Source organism: Mesoplodon densirostris, chromosome 12, assembly GCF_025265405.1.
Source record: "Mesoplodon densirostris isolate mMesDen1 chromosome 12, mMesDen1 primary haplotype, whole genome shotgun sequence".
Lineage (NCBI taxonomy): Eukaryota > Metazoa > Chordata > Mammalia > Artiodactyla > Ziphiidae > Mesoplodon > Mesoplodon densirostris.
This window is the reverse complement of record NC_082672.1, coordinates 33,601,048-33,622,206: the sequence shown is the minus strand read 5'-3', so window position 1 is coordinate 33,622,206 and position 21,159 is coordinate 33,601,048. Positions and strand designations below refer to the sequence as shown.

The following is a 21,159-nucleotide window of genomic DNA, read 5'->3' as shown; positions in this document are numbered from 1 at the left end:
TCACAAAATAATTTTTTGTCAGACCATGTGTCCTGGTTGGCTTTGGAAAGCATTCTTTTAAGAAGCACAGGGGCTACCCTGGGCTCTTTGGTGGGGCTAATGGCAGACTCTGGGAGGGCTCTCGCCAAGGAGCACTTCCCAGAAATTCTGCTGCCAGTGTCCTTGTCCCCACGGTGAGCCACAGCCACCCCCACGCCTCTGCAGGAGACCCTCCAACACTAGCAGTAAAATTTTTTTGAAAGAATGTTGAATGAATAAACCAGGAGAAGAGAAGATGCAGGCCACATATTGAAGGGCCATTATGAGGCACACTGGAGAGTTAGAGGCACTCTTTTGATGGAGGTGATGCTGGGAAGGAATCGTGGCAGAGGAGGAGTGTGATGCTTCCGATAATTGAAAGGTTTCCATCAAGGTGCCTGAGAGAGAGAGAGGGGGAAGATGGCGGCAGAGTAAGATGCGGAGATCACCTTCCTCCATACAGATACATCAGAAATACACCTACACGTGGAACAACTCCTACAGAACACCTACTGAACGCTGGCAGAAGACCTCAGACCTCCCAAATGTCAAGAAACTCCCCACGTACCTGGGTAGGGCAAAAGCAAAAAGAATAAACAGAGACAAAAGAATAGGGACGGGACCTGCACCAGTGGGAGGGAGCCGTGAAGGAGGAAAGGTTTCCACACACTAGGAAGCCTCTTCGCGGGCGGAGACTGCGGGTAGCGGAGGTGGGGAGCTTCGGAGCCGCGGAGGAGAGCGCAGCAACAGGGGTGCGGAGGGCAAAGCGGAGAGATTTCTGCACAAAGGATCGGTGCCAACCATCACTCACCAGCCCGAGAGGCTTGTCTGCTCGGCCGCCGGGGCGGGCGGGGCTGGGAGCTGAGGCTCGGGTATCGGGTTTCAGTTGGAGCGCAGGGAGAGGACTGGGGTTGGCTGCGGGAAGAGAGCCTGAAGGGGTTAGTGCACCATGGCTAGCCGGGAGGGAGTCCCGGGGAAAAAGTCTGGAGCTGCCGAAGAGGCAAGAGACTTTTTCTTCCCTTTTGTTTCCTGGTGCGCGAGGAGAGGGCATTAAGAGAGCTGCTTAAAGAGGCACCAGAGACGGGCGCTAGCCGCAGCTAACAGCGCGGACCCCGGAGACGGGTGTGGGACGCTAAGGCTGCTGCTGCCGCCACCAAGAAGCCTGTGTGCGAGCACAGGTCACTACCCACACCTCCCCTCCTGGGAGCCTGTGCAGCCCGCCACTGCCGGGGTCCCAGGATCCAGGGACAACTTCCCCGGGAGAACACACAGCGTGCCTCGGGCTGGTGCAATGTCACGCCGGCCTCTGCCGCCGCAGGCTCGCCCCGCACTCCGTACCCCTCCCTCCCCCTGGCCTGAGTGAGCCAGAGTCCCCGAATCAGCGGCTCCTTTAACCCCGTCCTGTCTGAGCGAAGAGCAGACGCCCTCCGGCGACCTACACGCAGAGGCGGGGCCAAATCCAAAGCTGAGACCCGGGAGCTGTGAGAATAAAGAAGAGAAAGGGAAATCTCTCCCAGCAGCCTCAGGAGCAGCGGATTAAATCTCCACAATCAACTTGATGTACCCTGCATCTGTGGAATACCTGAATAGACAATGAATCATCCCAAATTGAGGAGGTGGACTTTGAGAGCAAGATTTATGATTTTTTCCCCCTTTCCTCTTTTTGTGAGTGTGTATGTGTATGCGTCTGTGTGAGATTTTGTCTGTATAGCTTTGCTTTCACCATTTGTCCTAGGGTTCTATCCGTCCGTATTTTTTTTATAATTATTTTTTTATTTTGATTATTTTATTTTACCTTTTATTTTCTTCCTTCCTTCCTTCCTTCCTTTCTTTCTCGCCCTCTTTCTTTCTTTCTCTCTCTCTCCCTCCTTCCCTCTCTCTCTGTCTCTGTCTCTCTCTTTCTTTCTTTCGTTCTAATTTATCTCCCTTTTATTCTGAGCCGTGTGGATGAAAGGTTCTTGGTGCTCCAGCCAGGAGTCAGTGCTGTGCCTCTGAAGTGGGAGAGCCAACTTCAGGACACTGGTCCACAAGGGACCTCCCAGCTCCACGTAATATCAAATGGTGAAAATCTCCCAGAGATCTCCATCTCAACAACAACACCCAGGTTCACTCAACGACCAGCAAGCTAGAGTGCTGGACACCCTATGCCAAACAACTAGCAAGACAGGAACAAAACCCCACCCATTAGCAGAGAGGCTGCCTAAGATCATAATAAGTCCACAGACACCCCAAAACACACCAGCAGACATGGACCTGCCCACCAGAAATACAAGATCCGGCCTCATCCACCAGAACACAGGCACTAGTCCCCTCCACCAGGAAGCCTACACAACCCACTGAACCAACTTTAGCCACTGGGGACAGACACCAAAAACAACGGGAACTACAAACCTGCAGCCTGCAAAAAGGAGACCCCAAACACAGTAAGATAAGCAAAATGAGAAGACAGAAAAACACACAGCAGATGAAGGAGCAAGATAAAAACCCACCAGACCTAACAAATGAAGAGGAAGTAGGCAGTCTACCTGAAAAAGAATTCAGAATAATGATAGTAAAAATGATCCAGAATCTTGGAAATAGAACAGAGAAAATGCAAGAAACATTTAACAAGGACCTAGAAGAACTAAAGATGAAACAAGCAACGGTGAACAACACAATAAATGAAATTAAAAATACTCTAGAAGGGATCAATAGCAGAATAACTAACTGAGGCAGAAGAACGGATAAGTGACCTGGAAGATAAAATAGTGGAAATAACTACTGAAGAGCAGAAAAAAGAAAAAAGAATGAAAAGAACAGAGGACAGTCTCAGAGACCTCTGGGACAACATTAGATGCACCAACATTAGAATTATAGGCGTTCCAGAAGAAGAAGAGAAAAAGAAAGGGACTGAGAAAATATTTGAAGAGATTATAGATGAAAACTTCCCTAATGGGAAAGGAAACAGTTAATCAAGTCCAGGAAGCACAGAGACTCCCATAGAGGATAAATCCAAGGAGAAACACGCCAAGACACATATTAATCAAACTGTCAAAAATTAAATACAAAGAAAATATATTAAAAGTAGCAAGGGAAAACAACAAATAGCAAACAAGGGAATCCCCATAAGGTTAATAACTGATCTTTCAGCAGAAACTCTGCAAGCCAGAACGGACTGGCAGGACATATTTAAAGTGATGAAGGAGAAAAACCTACAACCAAGATTACTCTACCCAGCAAGGATCTCATTCAGATTTGATGGAGAAATTAAAACCTTTACAGACAAGGAAAAGTTGAGAGAGTTCAGCACCACCAAACCAGCTTTACAACAAATGCTAAAGGAACTTCTCTAGGCAAGAAACACAAGAGAAGGAAAAGACCTATAATAACAAACCCAAAACAATTAATAAAATGGGAATAGGAACATACATATCAATAATTACCTTAAATGTAAATGGAATAAATGCCCCAGCCAAAAGACGCAGACTGGCTGAATGGATACAAAAACAAGACCCATATATATGCTGTCTACAAGAGACCCACTTAAGACCTAGGGACACATACAGACTGAAAGTGAGGGAATGGAAAAAGACATTCCATGAAAATGGAAATCAAAAGAAAGCTGGAGTAGCAATTCTCATATCAGACAAAATAGACTTTAAAATAAAGTCTATTAGAAGAGACAAAGAAGGACACTACATAATCATCAAGGGATCGATCCAAGAAGAAGATATAACAATTGTAAATATTTATGCACCCAACATAGGAGCACCTCAGTACATAAGGCAACTACTAACAGCCATAGAAGTGGAAATCGACAGTAACACATTCATAGTAGGGGACGTTAACACCCCACTTTCACCAATGGACAGATCATCCAAAATGAAAATAAATAAGAAAACACAAGCTTTAAATGATGCATTAAACAAGATGGGTTTAATTGATATTTATAGGACATTCCATCCAAAAACAACAGAATACACATTTTTCTCAAGTGCTCATGGAACATTCTCCAGGATAGATCATATCTTGGGTCACAAATCAAGCCTTGGTAAATTTAAGAAAATTGAAATTGTATCAAGTATCTTTTCCGACCACAATGCTGTGAGACTAGATATCAATTACAGGAAAAGATCTGTAACAAATACAAACACATGGAGGCTAAACAATACACTACTTAATAACGAAGTGATCACTGAAGAAATCAAAGAGGAAATCAAAAAATACCTAGAAACAAATGACAATGGAGACACGACGACCCAAAACCAATGGGATGCAGTAAAAGCAGTTCTAAGAGGGAAGTTTATAGCAATACAATCCCACCTTAAGAAACAGGAAACATCTCGAATAAACAACCTGACCTTGTACCTAAAGCAATTAGAGAAAGAACAAAAAATCCCCAAAGTTAGCAGAAGGAAAGAAATCATAAAAATCAGATCAGAAATAAATGAAAAAGAAATGAAGGAAATGATAGCAAAGATCAATAAAACTAAAAGCTGGTTCTTTGAGAAGATAAACAAAATTGATAAACCATTAGCCAGACTCATCAAGAAAAAAAGGGAGAAGACTCAAATCAACAGAATTAGAAATGAAAAAAGAGAAGTAACAACTGACACTGCAGAAATACAAAAGATCATGAGAGATTACTACAAGCAACTCTATGCCAATAAAATGGACAACCTAGAAGAAATGGACAAATTCTTAGAAATGCACAACCTGTCAAGACTGAATCACGAAGAAATAGAAAGTATGAATAGACCAATCACAAGCACTGAAATTGAAATTGTGATTAAAAATCTTCCAACAAACCAAAGCCCAGGACCAGATGGCTTCACAGGCGAATTCTATCCAACATTTAGAGAAGAGCTAACACCTATGCTTCTCAAACTCTTCCAAAATATAGCAGAGGGAGGAACACTCCCAAACTCATTCTACGAGGCCACCACCACCTTGATACCAAAACCAGACAAGGATGTCACAAAGAAAGAAAACTACAGGCCAATATCACTGATGAACATAGATGCAAAAATCCTCAACAAAATACTAGCAAACAGAATCCAACAGCACATTAAAAGGATCATACATCATGATCAAGTGGGGTTTATTCCAGGAATGCAAGGATTCTTCAATATATGCAAATCAATCAACGTGATATACCATATTAACAAATTGAAGGAGAAAAACCATATGATCATCTCAATAGATGCAGAGAAATCTTTCAACAAAATTCAACACCCATTTATGATAAAAACCCTGCAGAAAGAAGGCATAGACGGAACTTTCCTCAACATAATAAAGGCCATATATGACAAACCCACAGCCAACGTCGTCCTCAATGGCGAAAAACTGAAACCATTTCCACTAAGATCAGGAACAAGACAAGGTTGCCCACTCTCACCACTCTTATTCAACATAGTTTTGGAAGTTTTAGCCACAGCAATCAGAGAAGAAAAGGAAATAAAAGGAATCCACATTGGAAAAGAAGGAAAGCTGTCACTGTTTGCAGATGACATGATACTATATGTAGAGAATCCTAAAGATTCTACCAGCAAACTACTAGAGCTAATAAACGAATTTGGTAAAGTAGCAGGATACAAAATTAATGCACAGAAATCTAAGGCATTCCTATACACTAATGATGAAAAATCTGAAAGTGAAATCAAGAAAACACTCCCATTTACCATTGCAACAAAAAGAATAAAATATCTAGGAATAAACCTACCTAAGGAGACAAAAGACCTGTATGCAGAAAATTATAAGACACTGATGAAAGAAATTAAAGATGATACAAATAGATGGAGAGATATACCATGTTCCTGGATTGGAAGAATCAATATTGTGAAAATGACTCTACTACCCAAAGCAATCTACGGATTCAATGCAATCCCTATCAAACTACCACTGGCATTTTTCACAGAACTAGAACAAAAAATTTCAAAATTTGTTTGGAAAAACAAAAGACCCCGAATAACCAAAGCAATCTTGAGAATGAAAAATGGAGCTTGAGGAATCAGGCTCCCTGACTTCAGACTATACTACAAACTACAGTAATCAAGACAGTATGGTACTGGCACAAAAACAGAAAGATAGATCAATGGAACAGGATAGAAAGCCCAGAGATAAAACCACGCACATATTATCACCTTATCTTTGATAAAGGAGGCAGGAATGTACAGTGGAGAAAGGACAGCCTCTTCAATAAGTGGTGCTGGGAAAACTGGACAGGGACATGTAAAAGTATGAGATTAGATCACTCCCTAACACCATACACAAAAATACGCTCAAAATGGATTAAAGACCTAAATGTAAGGCCAGAAATTATCAAACTCTTAGAGGAAAACATAGGCAGAACACTCTATGACACAAGTCACAGCAAGATCCTTTTTGACCCATCTCCTAGAGAAATGGAAATAAAAACATAAATAAACAAATGGGACCTAATGAAACTTAAAAGCTTTTGCACAGCAAAGGAAACCATAAACAAGACCAAAAGACAACCCTCAGAATGGGAGAAAATATTTGCAAATGAAGCAACTGACAAAGGATTAATCTCCAAAATTTACAAGCAGCTCATGCAGCTCAATAACAAAAAAACAAACAACCCAATCCAAAAATGGGCAGAAGACCTAAATAGACATTCCTCCAAAGAAGACATAGACTGCCAACAAACACATGAAAGAATGCTCAACATCATTAATCATTAGAGAAATGCAAATCAAAAGTACAATGAGATATCATCTCACACCAGGCAGAATGGCCATCATCAAAAAATCTAGAAACAATAAATGCTGTAGAGGGTGTGGAGAAAACGGAACACTGTTGCACTGCTGGTGGGTATGTGAATTGGTACAGCCACTATGGAGAACAGTATGGAGGTTCCTTAAAAAACTACAAATAGAACTACCATATGATCCAGCAATCCCACTACTCGGCATATACCCAGAGCAAACCATAATTCAAAAAGAGTCATGTACCAAAATGTTCATTGCAGCTCTATTTACAATAGCCAGGAGATGGAAACAACCTAAGTGTCCATCATCGGTTGAATGGATAAAGAAGATGTGGCACATATATACAATGGAATATTACCCAGCCATAAAAAGAAACGAAATTGAGCTATTTGTAATGAGGTGGATGGACTTAGAGTCTGTCGTACAGAGTGAAGTAAGTCAGAAAGAGAAAGACAAATACCATATGCTAACACATATATATGGAATTTAAGAAAAAAAAAAGGTCATGAAGAACCTAGGGGTAAGACAGGAATAAAGACACAGACCTACTAGAGAATGGACTTGAGGATATGGGGAGGGGGAAGTGTAAGCTGTGACAAAGTGAGAGAGTGGCATGGACATATATACAGTACCAAACGTAAAATAGATAGCTAGTGGGAAGCAGCCGCATAGTACAGGGAGATCAGCTCGGTGCTTTGTGACCACCTAGAGGGGTGGGATAGGGAGGGAGGGAGACGCAAGAGGGAAGAGATATGGGGACATATGTATATGTATAACTGATTCACTTTGTTATAAAGCAGAAACTAACACACGATTGTAAAGCAATTATACTCCAATAAAGGTGTAAAGAAAAAAAAAAGAAGCACAGGGGATTAGTGTTTTTAGAAAATGCACTACACACAAGTGTGGTTCATTTCTATGCTCAAATTAGAACACGTGATGATGCAGCCTCGTTCTTCATCAAAGACAATTGTTCATGATGGTTACAATCCTCAGTATTTGGCTCCTCTTGTGGATGATCAGTATGACTTCCCCTTCACAGCTATTGGCTATGCTATGTAGGCCAATCAAAGTGAGAGTCTCTGAACAGAGAGTGTCAAGAGTGATTAACTTGCATCCCTTAACCCAGATGAAATATAATGAAGCAGAGTATGATTGATTTATTTCTAAAGTCCCTAAACTTTGAATGTTTCATGCAAGCTTTCAAGTTTCATGTGTATGTGCATTTTCTTAGGAAAGTATCCACTGCTTTCCTTAGATTTTCATAAGGAAGAAGCACTGAACCAAACCTAATTATCTTTTCAAGTAGAATTTGAACATAGATTGTGAAAAATATGTATATATAGTAAGGTTAATAAACTGTTACTAGAAACATGAAATAGAAACATAAGAGACTAATTAAAAGTTACAATTTCCATAGGGGCCCAGAGTTCTGTCAAACCAGTGGTCCCACTAGAGACGTAGTGTGCAGTATTTAGAATATCAAAACAATCATATTCCAGGCTAGATACATCCTAGTTCAGTGGTCCCCAACCTTTTTGGCACCAGGGACCAGTTTCGTGGAAGACAATTTTTCCACAGACCGTGGGGCAGGGGAGATGGTTTGGGGATGATTCAAGTGCATTACATTTATTGTGCACTTTATTTCTATTATTATTACATTGTAATATATGATGAAATAATTATACAACTCACCATAATGCTGACAGGAGACGGAGCTCAGGTGGTAATGCGAGTGATGTGGAACAGCTGTAATAAAGATGAAGCTTCGCTCGTTCGCCCGCCCCTCACCTCCTGCTGTGCGGCCAGGTTCCTAACAGGCCAGTCCGCCGCCCCGGGGATGGGGACCGCTGTCTTAGTTGCGAAGCACAACACCGGATTCTCTGCACCTGTGCTCTGAAGCCTGGGGTGATGGTGCCGAACCAGGCAGTTTTGGAGATGGCCTAGGACAATCGGCAGATGTTTATACACACAGAACAGCCTACCAATGATTGCATTCCACATAAAGGCAAACTTCTGCTAAAACCCGTATGTGTTTCTTCTGACCTGAATGTCTAGGTGACCTACAGCATTGATGGCTGCATCAGGAATCTTCAGATGGCAGAAGCCCCTGCTGATCTCGAACAGCCAACCTCCAGCTACCGTGTCGGGACGTGTTTTGCAAATGCTCAGAAAGGAACATATTTTGATGGAACGGGTTTTGCCAAAGCAGGTGAGGTGCTTCCATGTCCTTTCTGTTGAATATTAACTAGGTCCAAATATTGACTTCTTGTTTGTGTGGGAAAATAAAAGTCCCTGGGGTCTGAAACTAGCATCCTTTGTTTAAACCAGAAATAAAAACGTTTAGAAGTAATAAAAAATGCCTCTTAAAGATTAATGTGTCCGATTCTGATAAGAACTAATAGAAGAAATGAAGTAAAAGGCTATCTGGCGAGTTTATTCCATCTCCTTCCCTGGAGACCAATAATAGCAAAATAAATGTAATTCTACAAGCAGGTTCCTATGTTTATATTATGTAATGTATCTACTTTCTAGTTTTCCCCATCTACCTTTCTTTCTGGAGATGAGATCGCATTTTCCTTTCTTCCTCTCTTCAATTCCTTGCAAGGCTCCATTTCATGCTCTCCCCTCACACACACAATGCACACATACTGGTGCCCATTTCTTGCTGATGGTGATGATGACTGGCACCTTTCCCTGACTTTCTTTAAGTATCTCCCCTCGTTCCAGTGGGTATTTTCAGTGCAGGTCCGGATCACTGACAGTTAATGTACAACTTGGAAAGAAAAATATGAAATAACTTGTACATAATAACAAAACAATCTGACATTAACATACTTTAAGATAGAATCAGTCCTATGGTTACCATAGGAACATGCATTTGCTCGTTAGAAAAAAATTAATGTAATATGTAGAAGTTAACATGGGAAACAGAAGTAAATAAGATGTAATTCCCTTCCTTCAAGAACATGCTATCAATAGATAAGATTCTTTATGCTCAGAAATCACAAGAAGACAAGTAAAAAAAAACTAGAAACTATAGAAGACACACAGGCAAGTTTCTGTGGATATTTTACGGAAACATTAATTTGGGGAAATCAGGAAAGTTTTTATGGAGGAATTGACATTTGAGTTGGGTTTAAAAGATGAGTTGAACACACATGCAAAGGTTGGAGACGGAAGAGCAGGGCCCTCCAACAGGGGATATGTGGGAAATTTCCCCTGTGCAGAAGCAGAAAACAGAGAAACACAGGATATGTTAAATACTGAAATGTTGGAGGTTATGTTGAACCCCAAATTCCATGTTCTGTGAAAGCCCAAAGCTTTTCTCAAGTTTTCTGCGAATTCAGATAGCTGGCATTAGCTTCGTCAAATTGATGGCAAGCTTCAGCTTCAACTAATGCAGTTAACAGATTAACTTACCATCCTGCCTGGGCTTTTTTGGTTTGAGATCAAACTGGACCAGAAAATTAGCCACTTCCCCAGTTTCCAATAACTCCTGCCATCACCTCAACACACAGTGTAATACAATCTGTGTAAGACTTGGGTGGTCAGAGGAGGTTACATTACTGGAAAATATATGACTTCAATTTAAACCTCTGACACCTTTGTCCTTAAAAACTTTCCAGCTACCCAGTTTCTGGGGGTTTAATAGCTTCTTCACTCCCCCTATCCTCTGCTGAATGGCTTCATGTTATTTCTCTCTTTTCCTTATCCTCCTTTCAGGAACAGAAACAAAATCATTGTTTTATTTTGCAGAAAACTCCAGCTTCTTCTACCCCTCATTCTTAAAATCTGCCCTAAGCCCGTCTTTGTCCATTCAACTCATCAAGGTTCTCAGTAGAAGAAAAAAGTCTTTCACATAACAGCTGCCTCCCTTATTGGAGATAGTTGTGGTTACACATAGCATTTATTTCTTGCTTAATAAATAGGAGACCTGGAAAAAATTTCCATGAGTTTTCCTCTAATATTTCATGCAAGTCTAGTCTAGCCTGATCTTAATGGATCACTTTGTTTCTAAGAAGTGTGTCTTAAATACTTGCTAAAAGATTAAGTAAACCAATGAATCAAATATGGAAAAATTATAAAGACTTAACTTGATGAACTAGAAAAGTCTATTTATGTCCCAGAATCTTATCCTTCAAAATTGTATTTGTAATTCCTTTCTTTATAAATAAAATGTTTGGGGATATTTGAGCCCTTTCAGATCATCGTGGTACCATTTAGAGTGCCCCAGTAAAATTTTACTGAATAATCACTGAAATGCTTGACTTCATCCAGCAGCAAGACTTCTGACAATCACACCTGGCTTTGAGATTCTTTAAGTCTATCTTCGTCTGTGTTCATTCATTCATTCATTCAACAAATATATATTCAACCTCCACCATGTGTCAGATACTTTGGTGAGCACAGAAATAAAATGGTGAGCAATATAGGCAAAGTCCTTGCCCTCACAGAATTTATATTCTAGGAAGGAAGGCAGTCTAGAAAATAAGCAATAACTATAAATGGTGGAGGTGTCAGCCATATGAAAGTCTGGAACTTATAGTTGTCTAACACATGAATTGAAAGCTAATAAAACCATTGCATTGTACAAATTTGAATGAACAGTTCCTGAACTCGAATCCACAATTTTTAAAAAATGTTTTCATTTTACAGTTGATGGGTTCAAAGTAGGATTGGACCTTCTTGTAGAATTTGAATTCCGCACAACTAGAACCACTGGAGTTCTTCTGGGAATCAGCAGCCAGAAAATGGATGGAATGGGTATTGAAATGATTGCTGAAAAGGTGAGCATCAGCAGTCTAAATATTTCTGCTCTCTTCACGATACTGTCGTTTACATGTAGAAAGCTCTATTTTTTTTAACATCTTTATTGGAGTATAATTGCTTTACAATGTTGTGTTAGTTTCTGCTTTATAACAAAGTGAATCAGCTATATGTATACATATACCCCCATATCTCCTCCCTCTTGCATCTTCCTCCCTCCCCCTCCCACCCATCTAGGTGGACACAAAGCACTGAGCTGATCTCCCTGTGCTATGCGGCTGCTTCCCACTAGCTCGTCCCAGCTTACCCTTCCCCCTCCCCTGTCCTCAAGTCCATTCTCTACATCTGCTCTATTTTGAAGCCTTGCTCTTGTCTTTGTTGGGAGAAGGCTAGATTGGATCTTTTCATCCTTCTGGATTATCTCAATTCTTGTGTGTTTTCAACACACTTATTCTGTAGACCAGTGTAAACTTTAAATGTGCTAATTTTACGGTAAGCCAACTGTGCTAATAATGGCCTAAGTGGTTTTGGATCTCAAGCTAGTTACTGTGTGGCTAAAAGGAAAGTTATTCTCCTCTTTATGAATACATGCTCTATGAAGCTATCAATTCCAGTGGGAAAAAAAGGGCTTAGATTGTCTAAAATCAGTCTTTGCCTCTTATAACAGGGTAGGCACCTCTCAGAAATGAAGATGTCTAGCTGACATATTGATTTCTCAATTTATTTAAAGGCATCCACATACCATTGCACAATAGAACAAATTTATAATAAAGTTATATTAGTAGAATATAAAGTATTGTGCCAGTTTGCTCACAATGGATAATCTAATTCTAACTGCCTTTTCTGTCCCTACCTGCTTATGAGCAGCAACCAGCAGTGAGATAACCAGTTTTCATGTACTTTGTACTATAGGGCACAGGTAAAAAGAAGAAGGCAAAACAAGAAATTTCACAAGTTTCCTATTTGCCTTTTCAACAGGAATCATACTTCAGCTCTGTTCACATTTCCACTCCTAGGGTGCCGTTGCCTCCCAAGAAGAAAAACCACACACTGACCTAAAATACGCTTTCCTTATCCTCTTCCCTCCTTCCTCTCAGTCTTCAAACCATCCTCAAAGGCAGTAAAGCAAAAAGATCCAGGAGCACAGAGACAAAAAGGGGGAATAAGCAACAAACACTTAATAGTTCTGCCAGATTTTCAACACACAGTTTCACTGCATCTTGTCAGTGTTGCTCTGCACCTGATTATAACCACAGTTCCCTGCAACCTGTCAGGGTGTCAAGTTCCATCACAATGCATATGGATTTCTCACCAAGCTCTTTTTATATGCCAAATTCCCTTGTTACAAATGTCACCGCATACAGTAAAATCTTAACTAATATTTACATCACTGTATAGTTTACAAACTTTTCACCTATTTACTTGCACTTTTAATCTTCTTTTTAAAACCCCTATTTCTTTTCTTTTACCTTGTCAAATGTTTTGCCAAATTGACTGTTTTTAATGTTTCAATATGTTTCTTTTCTTCATCAGCTTCAAAAGAATTCTGCAATCTCAAGTTTCAGGGCCCATTCTGTGTTACTAAAAACAGATTTTTCTCATTTAGACAAGAACTCCTAGTCTAAGTTCTTCATTGTTAAGAATTGAACTGGCCTTCTGGCTCAAAGTCTTTGGTAACTGTGACATGAAACTTGCCCCAAAATGTAATTTATGTAACTCTCAATCCTATATATAAAATAGATTCAGTGAAGGAAAAAATATACAATTAAAACATCAAAATCTTAAATTAAAAAAAAAATCATCCTTTCAAATGAATTTGTAAACCAGATTCCTAAGAACTCCCACACTCTAAGAAAGATCTGTGGTAGAATTTTTCCCAGTGTATATACTACATCCTTTTTTGTCACCTGGCCTCAAATTGTATTTCACATTTCCTGAAAGCAGAGTTATTACCAGCCTCATACGTCTTGCCTATTGCCCAACAGTGTCCGAAAGTAAAGAGCATAATTTGTGACTCCTGGTCATTAAATCTGCATTTTAATTTCTGTTTTTTTTTAAATTTAATATGCCTAAGTTATTCATTTCAAACTATTTCAGCTAATGACTTTTCTAGAGATAATTTTTACTTTGTCAACCACCATGACACCCTTCCAATGAAACCATCTCTGGCTGTTCAATTTCCTGCTTTCTAGCTTATGTTTCATGTGGACAATGGCGCCGGCCGATTCACTGCCGTCTATGATGCTGGGATCCCAGGGCATTTGTGTGACGGACAGTGGCATAAAGTCACGGCCAACAAGGTCAAGCACCGAATCGAGCTGACAGTAGATGGGAACCAGGTGGAAGCCCAGAGCCCAAATCGAGCATCTACATCCGCTGATACAAATGACCCTGTGTTTGTTGGAGGGTTCCCAGGTGAGTGTTGCCTACCCCAGCAAGAATATCTTTGCTCTGTTTTGTTAGTGGTTTTGAACACATCTATCTATATTCTACAAATACGTTCAAGAATGTGTGCTTAAGTATACTTGCTTCCTAGCTTTAGAATCTGCTCCAATAAATAATACATTATCTGACATTTCTAGTGTGTAAAATGAGCATTTTACTTATATAAACCACATGGGACTGAACTTTTCATGATTGCCTCCAAAATTTCATTCGTGAGGAGATGGAGGCTAGAGGAAATGAATTTGGCTTATAAAAGATATGAGGCATTTAACAGCAATCAGGGCCAGAATTGGTGTTCTTTCTCATTTTTAAAAAATTAACATACCAGAGGAATCATAAAATGTTATGGAACTTATTTCCTCAAGTTCTGGAAATCATTGGGTTAAACATAGCTAATTTCCGCCTTAGGCTATTATAGAGCTTATATTACAAAGAAACCCAAGCAATAAATCTGCATTCAAAAATACCTCTCCATGTTCATATAGCATGTGAACCACAGAGAGTTACCTAAAGTGCCTATAAACAAGAGTGCCCAACTTGATAAGAAGTAAGCCAAGAGCCTCTTAATAAATACTGTAGTAACGCAGACTCCTGGAATGGTGTTTCAGTATTTTGGCAAGAGAAACCCTTGTCCCCATTTATATAGAGCTCCTCTCCTTAACAAAACAAGCAAAATGTATATTCAGCAGCAGTTGATGATGGAAAAGATACAGAAGTCATGGGGACCAATTCTGAGTTCCTCTTTCCAAAATTGCTCCTGGGTTTTGAAAATATCTCCTTCTAGGAATTCCCTGGCAGTCCAGTGGTTAGGACTCTGTGCTTCCACTGTAGAGGGCATGGATTCGATCCCTAGTGGGTCGGAGAACTAGGATCCTGCATGCCTCATGGTGCAGCCAAAAAAAAAAAAATTTTTTTTTCGGGGACAAAAAAAAAAAGAAAATATCTCCTTCTGCTTCAATTAGGACAAACCCCAAGGTATTATGAAGGCGACAATATACTTCTCCATTTACAGTCTATGAAATGGGATCTTAGCACCTAGTAGGCCTGCTAAAAGAAGGGACTCTCTCCTTAAGAAGAGAAAGATTTTGTGTGAGTTCACAACAAACTTAACCATTTGGGATTTATTTTTACAATGGAAGAAAGTAATAAGGTCATGTCCTAATTCAGTACTTAAAGTATTTGATCAGTTACTTTGGTTCATTAAATAAAATTTAATAATTTTAATTCACTGTAAACTTGTCCCTTCCAAACCAAATTCTTTGATGTCTTCAAATGTGTAATTATAGATGTCTCCATATTTCATAATACATAACTATAAAAAAGTTGATGTTTCTCTACCAGTTTAACTGTTAGTAAAGCTAAGAACAAAATCACTACTTTACATAAAATAGCATTCCAATTGCATCTTAAGCTAACAGCTGACTTTGAAGCATGCTCTTAACATAGTAGCTGAATTTCAAAACTGAGCCCTCCTTGCTTGGTTTTTCAGAGGGTCTCAACCAGTTTGGCCTGACAACCAACATTCGTTTCCGAGGTTGCATCCGATCCCTAAGGCTCACCAAAGGCACAGGAAAGCCATTGGAGGTGAATTTTGCCAAGGCTCTGGAACTAAGGGGTATTCAACCTGTATCATGCCCAGCCAACTAATAAAAATAAGTTCAACTCCAAGAAGGGTCCTCCAAAACAACCGTATCAAGTAAAACAAATGTATTTTACTTATGTATGTTATTAAAACTAATTTGTGCATGCATATTAAATTCCTTCTATATTCTGATGGTGCTAATTCAGATCCCAGACTGAATTTTAATTCAAGTTCTTTCTCAAGTCCATAAATATTAAACCATTTACTGCATTCTAAATAATTGCTTGTTTTGCGTGATTTTAAGGATAAAAGGTAACTGATTATAAATTGTTGAATTTGCAACATGCCCTAGAGTCATCTCAAGAAGAGCTCAGATGTAATTTGTGAAGGCAACACTTTTTTTTTACTAACTCCTATTAATACTTCTGTCATCCTTTTTCCATGTACGTCAGCTTTGGCTTTCTGTCGGGCCACTGAAAACACAGTGGGTTTGGGGTGTGTGATGGGAGGAAATGAGCTCCCTTTCCCCATGTTTGTGAAAAGCATTAGCAAATCATTTCCCTGATACAGATTCATTATTGGAGGATTTAACTAGCTACATGAACGGATACCTTTTTAGGCTTAAGGTGGAGAGTATAGATCAGATTCAGGCCAGAGAGCTTAATTACTTGATTTGCTTGTTTGATGATGATTTATAGGCTTTGGGGAGACACCAGAACCAAGCTCCAGAATGACAATTTAGCACACATTTGATACTACAGTATTGAGGCTCTGGACTCTAAGTTTCCAGTGACTATCACAATTTACAGAGGAAAATCACAGAGGAATAATGCTGAAATGCAGTTTTTACCTTTGAGGAAACAACAAAGCTGAAACTTAAAAGGCATACACCATTGGGTCTTTTTGAGTTGCAATTTAACCTAACAAATTAATTTCCTAAAAAATTGCTGTGTTTTGTCCTTCTTTTACGCACTGTTTCAGTCATATTCAAGGGATCTGTGAGAAGACAGGCCTAGATTTTATTCATCAACTTAAGGAAACGTTTCATTTGCCACCTTCAGTAGAAATAGTTGTAGTCTAATAATGCTGAACATTTAAAGGAATAGATTTTCCTCACAATGGTAATTTTAGCAAAAGAAGAATAATCATCTCTGACAATGTTATCCACAGGGGAAAAGGAGGTGCTGTTTCTAATCAAGGAGATGGCTAACACACTCTTAGCATTTCATCACTGGCCAGTTGCTTGACCCAATTTGTCCACACAACTTCATTCTAGAGCAAGTGGTTCTCAGCCCTGGCTCCATTTTGTAATTACCAGGCAAGCTTTCAAAGAATTGGTGCCTGGTCCAGCGATTCTGATAGCCTAAGCATGAAGATTTTTAAAAAGCTTCCCAGGCAATTCTGAAGTGCCAGCAGGATTGAGACCCAGTGTTCTAAAGAGAAAAGTTATCCACTATGGAAACAAAAAATTATGGAGTCATTTGAAAAATCTGCTGTTAAATTTGTCTTGGCCATTTTCACACACAGAAAAAAATAATGTAATACTGTATCTAGTTAATGCCTTTTCACCAACCTCTAAGCAATAAAATTCTTTGAAAACCAATGTGTTTTGAAAGTGAAGATATTACTTCTGCACTGGACACTAACATGACTTTTGGGCTTATTCTGGATAATGAATAGATAAGCAGGAATAAAGATGCTAGGCTACTAAATTAAAAGCTAATGCCATTCTTTCCTTAATCTTGAAACAAAAGATACATAAATTTGAAAGCAAAGGTACTTAATCAGCACTCCTATCAGAGTCAAGCCCTGCTGGAGTCAACTTGTACATCAGTGCCTTAGAAAGGTGTAGTTGGAAGGATTCTTTGAGATCAATAAATACAGTGATTCTTAAGTCTAGCTAGACATTAAAATTGCCTTGGGTACTTAAAAAGAAAAAAGAAAAAATCTTACATCTGAGTATCACCTAGACCTTAAAATATAATCTCTGGGTAAGGCCCTAGCATTGGCATTTTCGAAACATTTCCACTTGATTCTAATGTGATTCTAAGGCTGAGAACTCCTGGGCTTCTACTGCCTCCACATTTTATGGGGAGGGCCTAAAAGGAACCCAGGGAGATTTAATGGTGTGCTCAAAATCCCACATTAGTTAAGTTTACCAAAGTAGTCCCAAGAAATGGATCTGGACCCAAGCAGCTTTCACTAAATCAGGTAATTGGCTAAAGTTGTCCATACAAAATCCACATTCAAAAGTAGCTCACGAATTTGTATGGACAAAGCTTGTCCAAATTCTAAGATGAGAAATAAAGAAATGTTATGAAAGGGAAAAGTTTCTCTAACATATTTTAAACTAATTTTATACCTCAAAAAAACACAAATTAATTTTGTTTTCAAAACAAGGTAGAATGTTTTTTTCACCCAACTTTATCCCCTGTATAATGTCCTCACCTCCTGCCACCTACAGCAATCATGGAGAAAGCAGAATACTTTTCATTTGATTTTTTCCGAACACCCATTCCTACCAGGTTGTCGGCCTTCTTTAAAAAGGTGCTTTGCACTCTAGAAGAAAAACATTTGTGAGGGGAGTTTTATTGAAGTTGCCATGGTGAACACTGCTGACAAAGGAAAGTAAGGAACAGAGCAGATTTCAGCCCCAAATCACCAGAACACTGGCAGACACTTAAAGCTTCAGTGGTTTTAAAAATCATAACTATTTTCTCCTTCCTTGATTTAGCCTATTGTCTCCAACTACAGACCTCTTCTACATTTTCTGCTTAACAACAGAGAAAAAGACTACTTTGACAAATTTTCAAATCCCTTGATTTTATGTGAGTTATTTAGTGAAGTATTTTGTATATAAAATTGGTATCTACAATTAATGTGAAAACAAAACACAATACTCAGTCTTCATAAGTACAGAAGGTAGTCTTCTTTTCCACTACCATTTGCAAAGAATATGACTTGTTACTGATGCAACTTTTTTATCTCTGTTTTTCAATCTTTTCATCTGTGTTGAGTCAAGACAGAAATACAAACAAATATACTGTACTCATTTGCTGGACCTGAGATTAGTAGATACCTCAAACCAAAGGGCACATGAAGGTAAGGGATGACCCAGGCTGGGCCCTGAATTCCATTATTTTGGAATCTTGACACGCAAGCTCGTGACTCAGATCTCAGATCACTCTTTTGCATTTGTGCCAGTTATCTAAGTTAACATGACACCTCTGCCCATTACTGAAGTGAAAGTGTGGCATGAATTATCTCCCTCCAAAATTCATGTGTTGAAGTTCTAACCGCCAGTACCTCAGAATGTGACTGTATTTCGAAATGGGTTCTTTCAAGAGGTAATTAAGGTAAGATGAAGTCAAATGGGTGGGCCACAATCCAACATGACTGATGTCCTTATAAGGAGAGATTAGGACACAGACAGGACTAGAGAGAAGACCATGTGAAGACACAGAGAAAAGAGGGCCATCTACAAGCCAAGGAGAGAGGCCTCTAGGGAAAAAACAGCCCTGCTGACATCTTGAACTGAGACTTCTAGTCTCTAGGATTGTGAGAAAATTAATATCTGTTGTTTAAGCCAGCCAGTCTGTGGTACTTTGCTATGGTAGTCCCAGAAAGCTATCACAGAGCCTTTCTGCACAGATACACAAGTACATACCTAAAGCATCTGCACATTTCAGGTTCCCTGAAGAGTGACATGTACATCAGGGAAATCAATTGTTTTGAACAGTGACTATTATCACTTATGTAAGTGAATAGAAAAAAAAAAATCGAGACTTAAAAAAAATATAAAAGAATTTTCACAACATACTTAAATAGAGGAAGTTGCTTTATACATGCTTGGGGATATTAGGAATAGCTAGATAGCAATTATAAATCAAAGAAATAATGTTCTACTCAATAACACCACTTACTGAACTTTTCAGGAGAATAGGTTTTCTGGAGAGCCAGTTTGTATATTCAGGTTTAGAGAACTATTCATTTGCCCTTGAACAAATCAAAGCTTTGCTTTATTGGGGAAAGTTGTCTCCCTGGAGCTCAGCCCTTCTGCAGGGACATACCTAATGCTATATGAGGTGGTGGCAGTGGAGGTGGTGAGAAGTAGATTCTGATATATTTTGAAGGTGGATTGGTATTTCCTGAAGGATTGCCTATAGAATGTGAGAAAATAAGGTACTGATAACTTCTGCTTATCTGAAAGTCAGAGTAGCCAATATTGGGGGACAGGGGATATAGGTGTAATAATAGCCTTTTTATAGAAAGGAAAACCAGGAGTTTAGTTTTAGATGTGTTGAATTTAAGCTGTCCATTAGATATCAAAGAGCACTGTACTACAGGCAGTTGAATATACAAGTCTGGAGTTGAGGAAAGAGGTCTAAATATTTATACTTAGATATAACTATGGAAGTCATCCAAATGTTTATATAATTTAAAACCACTAGACTGACTGAGATCACTAAGGGAGTGAGTATAGAGAGAGGATTATGGACACTCCAACATTAAAAATATTGAGAGAAGAGGTGTCAGAAAAATTATTCAGAACTTGAAAATAGGCAAAAGAAATTGCTAAGTATTCTTTCAGTGCAGAACCAGGCTCGACTTTCTTTTGACTAGGCTATTTTACAACTCTATAGGGTCAAAGATTTCTTGCAGATTTTTGTCTAGTAGAGATGTAAATAATTTGTTTTGTTTGGTGGCAGAGATAACCCCAAAGGTAACAATTTTGTATCTAACTGAAAAATCTTATCCTACTATTCCTTTGCTTATGTGGGTGTTTGTAGCTTCTCAAATGCTCTTTAGACCAGTTTTAACATCTTACTGGTTTCCTCATTAATTAATGAATTAAATAAAATCTTTGACGTGGGTTCACATTATATTTGCCTGAGGGTCATGAATATTTAACCTTTTGAAAACTCTACTGTAGCAGGGGAGGAGGAACCAGCTTAATTTAAAAAGTCCAGGTCACACAATTTGTTCGTTTATAATTGAATTTTCTTAATTCCCTAACCCTATGTTTCCATTGCTACATTTCTTGTGAAATAAGAAATGTTGGCAAGGATGTGGAGAAAAGGAAACACTTGCACACTGTTGGTAGGAATGTAAATTAGTGTAGCCACTGTGGAAAACAGCATGTAATTTTCTCAAAAAACTAAAAATAGAACTACCATATGACCCAGCAATTCCACTCCTGGGTATATATCCAAAAAAACCAAAACCACTAATTTGAAAAGATACATACACCCCAATGTTCATAGCAGCATTATATTCAACACAATAGCCAAGATATGGACGCAACCTAAATGTCCATCAACAGATAGTAGATAAAGATGTAGTGTATATCTATATCTATATCTATATATATATATATATAGATATAGATATAGATATATACACACAGGGGAATACTACTCAGCCACAAAAAAGAATGAAGTTTTGCCATTTGCAACAACTTGGATGGACTTGGAGGGTATTATGCTAAGTGAAATGAGTCAGACAGGGAAAGACAGATACTGTATGATATAACTTATATGTGGAATCTAAAAAATACAACAACCTAGTGAACAAAAAAGAAACAAAAAATAAATAAATATATAAGTAACAGCAAATTTGTTGATAAATTCCTTT

The 21,159-nt window shown here is 39.0% G+C and overlaps 1 protein-coding gene across 1 annotated transcript in view; it reads left to right on the top strand.

Annotated features, from left to right (window-relative positions):
* The window catches only part of LAMA2 (laminin subunit alpha 2), a 614,367-nt gene extending 597,406 nt beyond the window's left edge, over positions 1-16,961 (top strand). The window contains exons 62-65 of the mRNA XM_060114490.1: positions 8,787-8,940; positions 11,388-11,518; positions 13,691-13,913; positions 15,433-16,961. Coding sequence (XP_059970473.1) covers positions 8,787-8,940; positions 11,388-11,518; positions 13,691-13,913; positions 15,433-15,590 — 666 coding nt within the window. The 3' untranslated portion in view covers positions 15,591-16,961. The remainder of the gene's footprint in view (positions 1-8,786; positions 8,941-11,387; positions 11,519-13,690; positions 13,914-15,432) is intronic.
* The last annotated feature ends 4,198 nt before the right edge of the window (positions 16,962-21,159 follow it).